General features: G+C 38.6%; 1 protein-coding gene across 17 annotated transcripts in view; it reads left to right on the top strand.

The window, feature by feature from the left end:
- ARID1B (AT-rich interaction domain 1B) overlaps nt 1–15,246 on the top strand; it is a 496,963-nt gene that overhangs the window by 346,279 nt on the left and 135,438 nt on the right. For all 17 annotated transcript variants that reach the window (XM_044422260.1, XM_044422242.1, XM_044422234.1 and 14 more), the window contains one exon: nt 14,951–15,194. In XM_044422260.1, the coding sequence (XP_044278195.1) occupies nt 14,951–15,194 (244 nt within the window). The remainder of the gene's footprint in view (nt 1–14,950; nt 15,195–15,246) is intronic.

Genomic DNA, 15,246 nt, shown 5'->3' with positions numbered 1-15,246 from the left:
TTTACACTTCCTTTCAAAACTGCTTCTAACATCATCATTGTATATCTGAACAAAGTAGGAAAAATCTGGCTGTGTGCTTGACTGACAGCTTCTGTAGATGGGCTTTGCATAATGCAGCTCTGGATTGCAGTTGATTGTCATGCTGGGCATCATAACAAAATCTTGTGCCCAGGCCAACATGGTTTAAATTTGACCTGCCCTCTGCCTCTTTTGTACCTATGATTAAACAGTTAAGATGCTTCTTTTTATTATACGTACCAAATAACCCTAAGGCAAGAAATCCAAACTATGTAAATAAATTAAATTACTCATATCAAGATAAGTAAAGGACAGAGATTGAATATATGTGGGTTGGGAGCAGGACAGGTATCTAGTATCTAAAGCAGGGGTCCTCAAACTTTTTCACCAGGGAGCCAGTTGAAAGGTGCCGGTGCTGGGCTCGGGGCGGAAAGGTGGTGCTGGTTGCATGCACGGTCCAGGGAGGGGCGGGGTGTATGGGCACGGCAAGGCATGGGTGGGTGGGCTCACGTGACGAGGCGAGGCAGGGGTGGGCACGTGGAGCGAGGCAGCAACGGGCACGCGAGGCAGCCGCTTGCTCGCTTTGGCACACGCGCAGCAAGTCCAAAACCTCTGAGGCGGACCGGATAAATGGGCATGGTGGGCCAGATCTGGCCTGCGGGCCATAGTTTGAGGACCCATGATCTAAACAAAAGAATATGGGAGGTTTAAGACAGATAAAAGGAAATACTTCTTCACATAACATATAGTTAAATGATGAAATTTACTGTGATGGGAAGTGTTGGCCACCAATCTGGATGGCTTTAAAAGGGACTGGACAGATTGATGAGGGAAGAAGCTACCAGTGACTGCTAGCCCTGATGGCCGTGCTACCTCCTTTACCAGAGATGGCATGCTTGCAGAAGAGCTGAGGAGCTTGGGCAGATGGAAGTCTTGCATCCATCCCACTTGAGCAATCATCTGAGCAGCTGGATTGCCACCATGTGTATGGACTGCTGGACTAGACAGACCTTTGGTCTAATTACATAAGGCTTTTCTCTGGTTTTTACTTTGCGAACTTATGCTGTATACCACTACAATTGATGTCATAATTCTTACCTACTGTGATTTTTCAGCATTTCTGTCAGAAATTAATGACAATTTATTTATAAATTAATTAATACACTATTGGGATGATATACAATTACTTTCCTTAAATCATTTGCCCTCTTCACTGTTTATATAGATACATGGCTTCTAATACATACAGAGCTGTTTTCTTCCCTCTCCTTCTGAATACTGCTGTTGTCTTTTTTTATTTCTTCATAACAAAAGTAAGTTAACACTAAATGTCATTTTATAATTGCAATAATGATCACACAGCTGTGCTTTCCTGGTATTATAATGGATGTCAGGATCAGTTTAGGAGCTCAGCTTCATTTTCTGCTCAGATGTAATTCTGATGACCATTATTGTAGTAAGAAAGTACAGCTTCTTGTTCATTATGTCTGGGGCCTGTCAGAGGATTGTGAGTTATAATGAAAGCCCCAGTAGAAGAATGTTACAATTCTGGTTTAGTGTTTGCCAAAAATTCACCTTCATTTGGAGTATGTGTATTTATGTGCACAAAAGCACATCCTCCCACCCATTCACACATGCATGCTCTTTCATTTCCCAGGTTAAGAAATGCTTTATTTATGAGCGTGTGAAATTCTGAGGAGGAGCACTTACACTTAAATGAACCTGCAAGCAGCCCATAGAAAAGCAAGTGCCTGCAGTGCTAATAATGAAAACTGACAAGGCAATCCTGCTGTGTTTATTTATGACCTTCTGCCTCTGTTAGCTCTTGTGAGAAATTCCTCTCTAACCATAACAATATTGCTGTAGTTTGGCACTATGCTGAGAAATCCTATGGAGCCCTGAGGCCCACTAACTGGCAGTGGTTCAGCTCCTAACAGATTGGCATGATTGCTTCTGATTTTACATAAATTTTATTTTTATTTACTCCTTCGCTTAATTTAGAAGTCTTGCTTGTTGCTTCAACATACCTCTTAGTTGTAAAAAAATAGCCCAAAACAATAAGGTAGTTGGAAATTGGTAGGATTTTCCTTTGTAATTTGTGGTATTTTATGCTTAGCATGGAATAAATTGGCAAACTTAAATATGAGATTTCCTTAGCCAAAGCTTAGAAGTCACCAGGCAAATTAAGAGAGGGCAAGTCTACAATAAGAACTATGCTTCATTGGTACAAACCTAATTCCTTGATCTCCATTCTTGTCAAGAGCCACCAAGAGGTAAGGGAAAATGTTCAGGTGACATCTCTGTCATGGAGCAACACATACTAACAGTGCTTTTTTTGTAAAAAAAAAAAAAAAAAAAGTGCCGGAACTCATGTCGCCGCTGGCAGTAAGCACTCAGCACGCGACCACACACACCAATCCCAAGCCGAGCAGCATCCCAAGCCGAGCAGCACCCTCACTATCTAATAGCAGACACAAAAGCAGCCTGCAGGCTCTATGTTAATGATGTGTGCTCCTGATCTGCTACGCCTTTCAAAATCACTTCGTAAAATTCATTGGAAAAAAAGGTGCCGGAACGCTGTTCCAGTGCGTTCTATGACAAAAAAAGCCCTGCTTACTAATGAGGTGAATATGTCTTCCAGCTCTTCAGAAACAAAAAATATGCTCTTCTTCCTTTATGCTGACTTTTACGAATACTCTCTTTTGAATAATGCTTCCCCATTTTTAAAGTCTATTCTTTATTACAACATAAAAGTATAATCAGATATGTTGATGTCTGACTGCACTTGAAACATAGCTGAGGACCTTTATAGGGAGCAGTCAAAGAAGCCGGAGCACTCCCCATCTTCCACTCTAGAGGTATCAGAGGAATTTTAACCCCCAAATCAGAAATCATTTCTGCACAAAAGGTGCACCCCCACACCAGGACCTTCTGTTACATGGTAATTATATATTTATATCTATATATACACCACTTCTTCTTCTTCTTCTTCTTCTTCTTCTTCTTCTTCTTCTTCTTCTTCTCCGCCTCCGCCTCCTCCTCCTCCTCCTCCTCCTCCTCCTCCTCCTCCTCCTCTCAGGAAGACCCCTTACCATCCAAAATTGCATTGAATCATATGAAGGTTTGATAATCTTCCCTTTTGTTAATATGTAGTCAATAAACACCAAATGTCATTGAAATTATCTGTCAGCCCTTTTTTCACTGTAATACTACACATTAATTTGTCATTAACAGCTATATTCCAAATTTCCTTATACCACTCACTTAATTTCATTTCAAATTTGCTACTATTAAACTTAGAGCTGTTGATAAATTTGTTATTAATTCTTTAATATTCCATTTCCAATTCCTTTCATGAAATAATAGCAATAATGCAATTCCAGGGTCTGCTATTTTACTAATTTTTTTAAAAACCACTTTCCAAAATTTCATAATATTTTCATATTTAGATTGCATGCCTTGGACTTACCTTGCTTTGCTTTTTAGTTTCAGCTGTGTTCTTTAACCAGCCATCAATAAAGAAGTGTATTTGTTTGCCTGCAGTAAAAAGAAAGTTGGGTTATTCTGCTGCACCATGGTGAATAAAGTTGGATGGGGTGCTTAGTGTGAAAGGATAAATAAAGCAATAACTTAAAGTGATCTGAAATAATATGTACTTTACTCTAATTTAGGTTCAATACTTTCTTCTTTTCTTGAGTACTTGATCACAAAAAATGAAAACACCACAATACAGTTAGCAGACTGGATGACCACCTAAGCTGTAACTCAGAACTTATTTCCAAATTGTCCAATTCAGGCAACTTAGTATGGAGCCTTTTCACAGTTTGTGGGCAGAAAAATCAACCCAAAACCAGTTTTTTTAAAAAATCCAATTGCTTTCCACAATTAGTTTCTCATCACTTAGTTATTATTTTATTGTTATTATATTGCATGTTCTGCCCTTTTCCTCTTGCAAGGAACCCAAGATGGCGTACAAAATTCTTCCCCAATTTTTTTTTAATCCTCACAACTACAACCCTGAGAGATCGGTTAGGCTGAGAGGCAGCAACTGGCCTGAAGTCAACCAGTGGGTTTCGTGACTGAGTGGGAATTAGAACCTCTATTTCCTGAGCCCCAGTCCAGGATTCCCAATGTCTATATTCATTGGTGCTCTATATTAGTACTTTATATAGTAATCTGTCAAAAAGTTTTCCTTGATTTTCTAAAAGGAAGGGAAATCTAAGCATCAGGAATGAGACTAGACTAGAAGGAGGGACTTTCAAAGCATTAACAAATATGTATTTCTTTACTCTCTGCTGTTCCTTAAATATGTACTATGGACAGGTATTTTTTTTCCAAGTAGAATTCAAAACTGAGATTCCCTTTCTTTGCCCTGGTCCTTACATCCATTCCATTTTGTGTGTGTGTGGGGGGGGGTGAGATTGGCTGGCACTGTGCACCTCACACTCAGTGTTTTCCACCAAAGAACATAACTGACCCATTTAATAAGGGAGGATGGCTACAGGGCTGCTGCCATACCCTCATGACAAGATGTTCCTCAGAAGTCTTTCTGATGAGAAATGAGAAGAGAGGGGCCACCACTGGGAGCTAGAGGGTGGCAGTTTGCCAAACTGTTTCTGCTTCTTCCATGACTTCAGAGCAAAATGTTCCTCAGAGGTGTTTCTGGTGGCAGATCTGTGGGAGGAATGCCACTAGGAGCTAGAAGGTAGCAGTTCACCAAGCCACTACCTTATTATTTTAACTGTAAAGGCTAATAGCTCGTAACAAAATGAAGCAAATATATCCCTTTATACTTGTTATCATAAGCAATTTGCTAATGTATGGCTGAACAATGTAAGTTAAAGAGTATGTCAAAGCATATAGGTTTAAGCAAAACACAAAACAAAACAAATGCAGCCATGTTGGTTGTAAGAAAAAAATTCAGAATCCAAAGAACATAAAAATGGGTATTCTTTTGAAATATCCAGATCTCTTGATTTTTATAATATCTTGCCTGATGAAGACATTTGCACAAAAGCTTGCACATTGATCAATGAATTAGCCTAATAAGGATATTACACCAAATGGGTTTTGCATGTAAGTCAACTTTCTCAAAATCTAACCTTCGTGCATTTTTGATAGATTCTGAAAAACTTTCTTTAAAAGATGCTAATTTATTTGTAGTTGATACAGAATGCTTGATATAGATATTGCATTCCTTTAATGATACATAAATCAATGTTTCCTAAGATGTTATTAATTTATTTGCTGCTTGCTTGCTTCCTAAAGTGTACATACTAGTTTGCCTGAGAAAGAACAAGTTCCTATTCTGAATATGATTCACCCCATACCCACTTTAAAGATATATTCCTTATACTTTCAAATAAAAATATTTATTTGAGGCATGTTTTAAATGTACAGACTCTCCCCCTCCCTCTCCCCCTCCCCCTCTCCCTCCTGCTCCTCTCATGTCATCTCTTTTTAGATTGCAAACCAGAAGGCAGGGAGTGTTTGTTTTAATTAATTATTTGTAAGCCATTCTTGGAGCTTTTTGGCTAAGGGGTGATATTACACATTTATTTCAGATTACTATACATTGTTGTCCTGTTTTGTTTTGTCTTTCCTTCTTGAAGGAACCCATGGCAGCTTAAATGCTGAGAGTCAGTCAGTGACTCCATGACCCAGTGAAGGGGGAAGTGGCCATGGGGGAAGTGGAACACTGAGTCCTAGTCTAACAAGTATATCGCATGATTCTTATATGCAAGAAAGGATGTATTAAAATACCTGCTTCTGTATATGCCTCAGTTCCTCTGGAATTCTTCTCTTACTATGACATATATCAGCCCCCGGTGTGGGGGCTGCTCGACCACCTCTTCCTCAGTCGGCATCATGTTCTTGGGAATGTGCTGGTGCCACCAGAGGGACCAGGGAGGACAGAGACAGCTCAGTGGGAGCTAACTGGGAGCGGTGCTGTGCCCATTTTAGCATTTTGTTCTTTTGTTGGCATTTTTGTTGCTCTGTTTTGGTTTCTGGTTGTTTTGGAGATTTTTTTAAAACTTGGTATTGTGCTTAGAAACTAATGCACAGAATTATGTGTATGGTGCTTTTTGTTTCTGCCTTAGCAGTCCCCAAGATGGTTTTCCTGTTTTCGCCAGTCCCTAGCTGTGGAAAGGTTGAAAACCACTGCTCTAGATGATGAATCCAGCAGGTCTTTGAAGATTTTTTCATGTATGCTATTAGTTGCTTAAAGTGGGGCGGGGGGGGGGGGGGGGGTTACAATCATTGAATAGCTTAAATCAGTCTTTGATTTAAGATTCTACTAAATGTGTGGGGTCATCAGCTCAGTTATGCAAGTGTGCTCTTTGTAATCTCTACATTTCTAAACAATATTCAGATAACCTTTACATGGCTTACACAATTCTTCAAGCATATGTATAGAAGGGGTTGATTCATTTAATAACTATATGTATATATTTGCTTTCTGTCAAAGCACTCAAATAATAACTTAAAATAATACATTATTCAGAGACACAACACAAAAAGAAAAAAAATTGACTAGAGGATGTGTGTAAAGGCTGGCTAATGTGTAGATTCATATTGAGAATATACACAAATTCAGTGCCTGCTGACACTGTGAATTTTACTTGTTACCCCACTAATATCTGAATTAATCAAAGTATCGTTTGATGTATTTGCATAGTTTCTGGGTCAGCTAAGTATACCACCTAGGCAATATGCACAGTTCCTAAGTAGAGAGTAATAAATGGACAGGTCACTGTGCATGCTACCCAATTAACCTTGTCCACGTGCACACATTCTGTATTGTTAGAGACTTTTGCTTGTATTCGGTTTACCTTTCCACCATGGGGGACCCACACACTTTGCAAATAAGCCGGGAGCTGCCTGGAGTGGATCTGAGGGGTTCTAACAGGAATGAGGGAAATGGTAAGTCCTGTTGCCTGAGCACACATCATATCATGTGACATTGGGTTTAACCCTGTTCATGCTCTCTCTGCTTGTGTGTATTATTCCTAGCTTCATGAGAATGTGTGCAATTGCTGTTGTTTGTGCACGTGCTGCATTGAAATTATATGAGCCACAGCTAATATATAAAGTAGGTACTTTGTGGAACAGAAGATATGCCTTTCAGTTTATGATGACATATCCTAATATAAAAAGAGATACAAAGTATTTCTGAATGGCCAAGATACTAAGTAATCATGATTTCTGCCTTACTTTAGCACCATGTGGCATGAGATTCTTTGATGAAAAGGGATGCAGTAGTTTCTATATGTTTAGGCTGATAATTGTATTATGAGTGCTTAAGGCAAGCTCATAATACTAGGCATCTAGTATCTGAATGCAACCCAACTAATTATAGCTACAGTTTTATCTTCCATCTCTTGTGGGTGTTGTGTTTTTCTTTTTTATGATGTAGGGTGGTGCTTTTAAAAGAATATTTATTTTATTACATAATGCATTAAATTGTTTCCGTTATTCCTTATGTGGTGTGAGCAGTTTAAAAAAAAAAAACAGCTTTGCTGAAAAGAGTATGATGTTGTATTTGGCTGGCTTCAATAGAAAGAACTTACTATGGGTGAAATGTAATCAAGGAGGATTTCTAGGAATGCATTTTGAATGTAATGCTTTATTTATCATACAAAGTATGTACGTTTCTTTGTCACTTCCATTCCTTTCCAGTTCACTGTTGAGTAACCTTGGGTTTCCTGCCTCTTTGCATTCAGTTTTCTGCCAACAACTTCCCCCTGCTGACTGTGCTACAATTGCAAATCTGTGAGTTATTTCAGGAGTGGCTCTCCTGTTGAAGTCTGATAAGATCATGAACCACCAGGAAGGCATAACATTATAATTCCAAGCACAACATAATGCTCTTCTTTTTAGCCCTTGTACTTGTCACATGGACAAAAATAAAGGTTGTGCATGGGTGGAAGGAGAGGAGAAAAGGGAGATAGCCATAGACAATACCCTTAGTGAGAAGTATAAATCCCAAGCAGGAATGGCATGGTTATGGTCAAGCTTTTATCTGGAAGCAAGCTTTTTGAACTGGTCAAGACATAACGACTAACATAGGTTTTGGAGCAAATGTAATGATTAGATACATAAGGGGTAGTTTTCTCACTTCCCATACCCCAGATTCCTACATTTAAATGAAACTTAAATGTACTATGTACATGAAACAAACCGGTATAGAAGACAATACTTCTTAATGGTAAATTCAGCTATTCCTACTTCCAAAATCACTGCTCCATCTTCTGAAAAAGAGCAGAATCGCCAGACCTGGGTTTGTGGTATATACCGGAACTTCCTTTCCTTAATGAATCCCTGCAATTACCCAGCCTACCAATTCCAGTCTCCCACCATAAAGATTAATGTAAGTACTGGAGCTTGAAGTTGTCTTGGCGTGAAAGAGACATATTAAGGTGTCTGTTCTTTACCAGCATTGTAGGTTGGATAGTACTTATAAAAGAACAGAGTTAGTGTCTGCTGACTAAATTGTCCTCTAGAGATGTATTTGTTACAGAGCGTCTTCCATAACAAGGCTCCCTGTTTAAGTTGCTATGAAATCCCTCTTACTTTATTAGCATCTTTCCAAATAGTAAGTTTGTACATGTACATTTAAATAGGTTGATGGTATTTAAATATACCATTGATTTAGAAAACATATGTGCCGGTAAAAGGACTAATAAATACATTGATAGAAACATAGAAACGCCTATTTCCTTTTACTATATTTCTATGTGATAACAAAAGAGAATTGCTACTTTTGCTATTCATATCTCTACTTTTTAAAAGTAACTTCATTAGATAGTGGTAGTATTTCAAAATCTTGCCTGCATAGAGATTAAGAAAAGCAAAAGCAGAAAGTGCAGTTTTAAAAATGTCATGTCTTGAAAAAGCTAAATGTAAAAACACATTTTTAAAGTGCTGCTTTTTATAACAGATTTTATAAGATGAAAGGGGGAACTTTGCTTTGGCTCATTGTATTCTCTCTTGCTCTTTCATGTGTGTGTATAATCAATGATAGTGTGACTTAACTTTATAGGATTGTTTTACACAAGAGGAAGTTTCTTACACAGAAGTACCCATCTATGCAGATTTTGTGTAAATCCATTGTGTCATGCATAAGAAATTCACAGGGACCTAGTAACTAACTGGTGTGTTAGACAGGAAGCCGTGACTGTTAGTGGTTTTTTCCACATATATATGGAGCAAGATAGCGGTATGTTTGTCATATACAACAAACTGCACATAGAACTTCACACAAAAATTGCTTCAGTGAGAGACCTATTACCTTGTCAAATTTAGCCTTAAATGTACATGAGCACAATGATCAATCAAAATAATTATACGAAAAGATATATTTATTTTCCCTTGTGAAGAGAGATGACCTAATTGTTTTCTTCCTTGGAAAACTGTTTTGATAGTGCAATCATGGTACTCAGAAGTAAGCATCATTAAATTCAGGGGGTCTTCCTCCTGGGTCCTTGGGCATGAGATTACAACTTGAGAAGCTAAATGAACTGGAGAATACCCTTGTACCTTTATGCATTGTGAGAAGGAAATCCTGCGGTTTTGTTTTGCTTTGTTTGGGGGAGAATGACATAGTGGAAAAGGGGAGGTCAGAAGGCTTAGTTTGGAAAGGGGCACAAGGCATTTGAAAGCCATGCTTGCTTTTTCCTCGCTCCCCCCCACCACCCACCACCTACAGCTTCATTTTTTTGGACACAGTGTAGCTCTTTAATCAGAATAGCATCACGTGTGCCCCTTTTGATTTTATGAATGAGCTGCACCAGATTTGTGAGGAAATCCCTTGAAAGCAAGCACTTGAGGGAATGCCTGGGACTTGTCACTCACTCCACCCCCATGAGGGATTAGTAAAATGAAAAGTCGTAATTTGACCTGATGGGGGGGAAAATAAACCACTCAGAAAGCCTTCCCCCTCCTCTCAGCCTTCCTCCACACAGACATTCACTGAGAGAGCCAAAGATAAATTGTTGCATTACAGTAGACTCTTGGGTATTGCCTTGATCCCTGAACTGCAAATCATTTTATCCTTCACTATGTTACATACTTAATAACATTTTCAAACATTACTTGGCCTTATAAAACAGGTTACCTCCAGTTCAAAAAATGTTATCAATTTCTTGGTTGCTGTCTGAATGGAATGGCTACCCTAAATGCAGTATTGTGCATTATTGTAACATGTTTCCCTTGGGGGCCCATGATTCCTTTCTGTTCTTTTATCTTTTCTTTTTTACAATGCACAAGACTGGCATTCATTTTAAACAACTGAGCCTATCTTGAGGGGTTTTCTTTTCTTATTTTATTGTATTCTTTGCAGCCAGTGTTTGTTTTATCAGCTATTTCTGCTGCATTTGAATTGTTGCACATTTGACTTTGTTCAAGGATGCATTTTATTACATGAATACAAAAGTGTAATTGTATATCTGTATGTCAAATATATTGGTATGTACAAATACTAATGTAATGAATTTATGCTTTGTCAAACCCTTCCTGATTTATACATAATAATAATTGCTAATAGAATAAAAACATATTAAAGATATATCCTGTATATACCAAAATATTTCATGACTTACTACCTTTGTAGTACTTGATTGTCAATCCTGAATAGCCCACAAAATCTATTGTTTTCTTACTGAATGTATTGCTCCTGATGTACTTCACAGTTCCAAACAATACTGTGCAATTATTGAAAGATATTAATTTACTGTGGATACTTTATTTTTCCTACATTAAAAAAGCAAATTTTGATTAAAAAAGAAGGTCCTCAGCATAATAATGTGTGAGGTAAACATCTGTGTTCCTTGTTATAAATGAAATGTTGTTGTTGTTGTTATTAATAAAATTTGGGATGGTAATCCAAGTTCAGCAGGAGGTATGATTAAGCAGTAGTCAGTCTTGCTAAATGAAGAATATTATCTTGGACTCAGTGTTTCATGAATATTGCAAAACTATTTTCTAAATATGACCAGATCCGGATTCAATCTGTAGAAATATGGAAGAAGTCATTTCAGAATGTGACTATCAGGTGTTTGCAAGCTTATAATTCATTCGTTATACTTATATCTTACTTTTTTTCCTTTCAAGGAACTCAAGGCAGTTCATACAATCTTTCTCTCAATTTTATCCTCACAACAACCCTGTGAGGTGGATTAGGCTGACAGTTGGTGATGGGCCCAAAGTCACCCCGTGAACTTTGTGGCTGCATGAGGCTAGAACCCAGATCTCCCAAATCCCAATCAAAGTGCTGTAAGCACCAAACAATGCATGCTGGGGCGGGGAAGGGTTTTATAAAGGTTCATTCAGGAAATTTTCCATTATCATGATTTTTTAATTCACTGGTGTGAAGATTTCTCAGCAGCTGAAGCGCAGGCATGACACTTGTGAGATAATAGAGAGTAGGATATTTCACTTGTCTTCCAGTGTCCACAGTTTGTTTTCATCAGCCATTGTGTTCTGTTACAAGCCCCAGCTAAATCTTTGTCCTTAAAAGCCCATGAAATTTCTCACAATGCTTATCATTCTCCACAAAGCATTGCAGAGAGACCTGTTGTAATCCAGGTACTCTTGACAGATTTAAGCTGTTCTGAGCTAAGAGTGGTTTACTGATACAGCCAGTGACGATGGTTTATAAATGGTTAAACTACTCTGAACCTGTGGTATTTCAGCATGCTGTGTCATGCAGCTGTGGAGAGTTGCATGCTGTTTCAACCTAGGCAACATAACCTGCAAATATACTTTGAACAAAGCAAATAATTATCTCTCTACATTAGCCTACTTTCAAGGGGCAAACTTACATGATGCTATAGGGGGCACTGTTGAGCTCCATCAAAAGGGTTTGTGATGCTAGGGATATGTGAGAAAAGTGGAGCAAAGGCCTGAATTTTTCACAAATCTGTAGTTGTCAACAAATTTAAGGTGGCATATGCAGTGAAAGAAAGAAACTTTATTGCTTATCATGCTGAATGACCCAAGAACAATGAAGACTGAGTTCTAATGAGGCAAAACTTACTTGTGTGAAATCATAGAATGCTCAGTTCTGAGGTGGAAGGACTCAGCCCACTTTTGGCCAGCAGGTCAGAAGTGTGTCAGGCTGTTGAGCTCAAATGGAATGAGTTTTTTAGTGCTGCATACCCCTGATGTTTTAATTATAAAATTAACCCAGGTAGATGGATTACTTTCTTTTTGTCAAAAAAGAACAGAGGCATGGTTGAAAGAGCCCAAGCTTTTATTGAGCAGTGGTAGAGTTCTAACAGCTTTAGAACTCTAAAGATACATGGCTTCGTCCATAGTGACCTTGTACTATGGAAAGCTGTGTGACAGCAAGCAGAATAACAGGTGCAGCTTTTCGCAGTATTGCATTCCCATGCTAGTTATTGCAGTATCTTGTGCATTTTTTGTCTCACCCTTAAAGGAGGCAGAGGAGTCCAGAGAGGGAAGATGTGGTAACTACACTTAGGAACATCAGTTTTTCTGGCATTATGTTTTCTCTTCCCCGCAAGTCTCATTCATAGTTTACATGGCACTGAAGAGATCCATTTTTTTGCCTCTGTGAGGGTTAAGTGGCTGTCTAGTTCCCTAGAGCCATAGAGATAGACATGTATAAAAGGTAAGCAACTATGGCAGGCAGGTCATGTAACTGGGTGTTCATTTGCAAGGGCAGTGTTATAGAAGGGATGCTGCCATCTGGACACTCTGGTGTTACATGTTTCTCCCTTTGCACTTCCCCACTGATAGTCTTCGGATGTCAGGGTTTAGAGCAGCTTTTTGTAGCCTGCCACAGTTATTTTGGACTGTAACTCCCATCATCTTCAGCCAACATGGCCAATGGTCACACATTCCACAAGTTCAAATCCAAGGCATCTGGAGGACACCAAGTTGGAGAAGGCAAGTTTAGAAATTTTGCTATTAGGAGAAATAAATGTGATAACTCACAGAATGCTAGCTCATCTAATGGATGCAGCACCATTGGAACTTGCTTTCTGGTTAATATTTTTTCTGCATTTGAAAGTAGTAATGAATCAAGAGTAGCTAGTAGTGCAAATGAATGGAGCAGAGAGCCTCCAGCAATTCTGACTGTGTTCCCAATAATAATGGCCTGTACAAGATGGAAGTTTACCTAGATTGATACAACCAGTAACCATGGGAGTTTCACCATTCAATGTACCTTGAGGTACTTGGAGGAAAAGGATAAAAAATTGTCCAGGATCAAGCTCAGGCTTCTAATCCCTAGCAGGGTACTTTCACTTTCCTTACCTGCTTTGCCCTTGAGTTGAGGTTCTTGTTTTGAATTCAGAGTCTTGCATCAGATAACCTTAAAAGGAACTGAGAACAGATGCATGCTCTTCTGTCTGTCATTCATTTCATTTATTCCATTTCCATACTGTGCAATAAGCAAACCTTTCTGGACCTACAACAAGGCCATAATATAATAAAACAATTATGAAATGGTTCCATGAAACAAAAATTACAAACAGTTTAAGAATTTTAAAAACCATTTAGCAACAAAAATATTTAATGCAGACTAGATCTGTTCAAAACACCTGACCCACATGCCACTATCAGAGAACCCTAGATGTCCTTGAACACCTCAACACAGAAGGCTGTCCTAACTTGGAATCACAGAGATGCTACTGTATCAGAGCCTTGGCCATTTCTTGACATGTCCCCGTTCACCAATTTTTTCTTTACCAGAATTTTTGTTTGTGTACCCAGACATGGAAAAAGAGCGATAAAGACCCAGGCCACATAACATAGGATATGAAGTCTGTGTTCTGTTTTTAAGACTTACTTTTGGTGCTGTGCCACAATTGGTTCCTGAATTATCAGGAATCCCAAGCTTTGATCTGGCAGAGGGAGAAATGGGGCAACATTTGTTTTCAACTCTCCATCCAGTTGTAGTGTTTTTTTCATCTTATACCGTCTGTTCTGTTGGTGCAACATTATGCATTGTTGTGGGTAGGATCAGTTTCTGAGCTCTACCCATAAGAGTCTGATTAGCTTCTCTGAGCTCTACCCATTTTGCTCTTTCCACCAGTGGCATTGTGGTTGTGTGCCTCTGATAGAATGTCAATGCTACCTATATTGGCTTAAATCTACTACATGGTACAATTTTGTGTTTCGCTAGCACAGCAGAATTTAATACAGTTTTGGTTCTATTTAGCAATGTGTTCCAGTATTATAACTTGATTTTATATAAAAAAAATGCAACTCTTGATGTCTAAGGTATATTTTAAATGGATCCAGCGTATTTACTGCAGTGGTGTGTAAACAAACAACCAGAGGAAACCCTGCATTAATGTACTTTCACCTTCAATATGACAAGGGATTAGGGTATTGCTTTTTCTATCTGATTTAAAAGTGGATGAAAATACTGTACTGCAACAGCATCATATTTTAAAACTCTTACCTTATGTCACTGGCTTAATAGGATAAATAATGGCACAGGATATTCATCTAATAAACCTGCAAAATTAAATACTGAGAACATAAATAATATGCACAAGTGGAGATGTATGAAATGTCATAGTAATCTGGATGGGTATATGAAGAGTTCCATGAGTGATTCAGTGGGAGAGAATTGAGCAATGGTCCACTTTGCCATCATATTGCAGTAAGAAAAAATAACTGAACCAAAATCTGCACATGTTGGTACTCAGACTTCCATGACTTCCTGAAAAATGTGATAGATCTGGGAGTGCCTTATGCATATTTTCTGCATGTATGTGAGGCAAGGGGGGATCCACAACCATTTGAAATTTTAATCAGTTGTAAACCCAGGATTGTGTTTTCATGATACATGTTCCAAATTGAAAGTTATTGTCCCACCTTCTAATATCCTACATATTTTGCCTGGAAATTTCTTCTAATTTCTCCTTTATAAATTTTACTTTATCTTTCTTTTCAGGATTTATCAGGCTCTATTGATGACCTGCCTACTGGAACAGAAGCAACTCTGAGTTCAGCAGTTAGTGCATCAGGTTCTACCAGCAGTCAAGGGGAGCAGAGCAACCCAGCACAGTCACCTTTCTCCCCTCATGCTTCCCCACATCTCTCCAGCATCCCTGGGGGGCCTTCCCCTTCCCCTGTTGGCTCTCCTGTTGGAAGCAACCAGTCAAGATCTGGACCCATTTCTCCTGCAAGTATTCCAGGTAAATTATGGACTTTTTTAAAAAAAGAAAGAATTCTTTCTAGCTCACCTCT

Source organism: Varanus komodoensis, unplaced genomic scaffold (assembly GCF_004798865.1).
Source record: "Varanus komodoensis strain SLA01 unplaced genomic scaffold, ASM479886v1 scaffold1, whole genome shotgun sequence".
NCBI lineage: Eukaryota > Metazoa > Chordata > Lepidosauria > Squamata > Varanidae > Varanus > Varanus komodoensis.
Note: the sequence above shows the minus strand (reverse complement) of the source record. Positions and strands in the feature narration are given on the sequence as shown.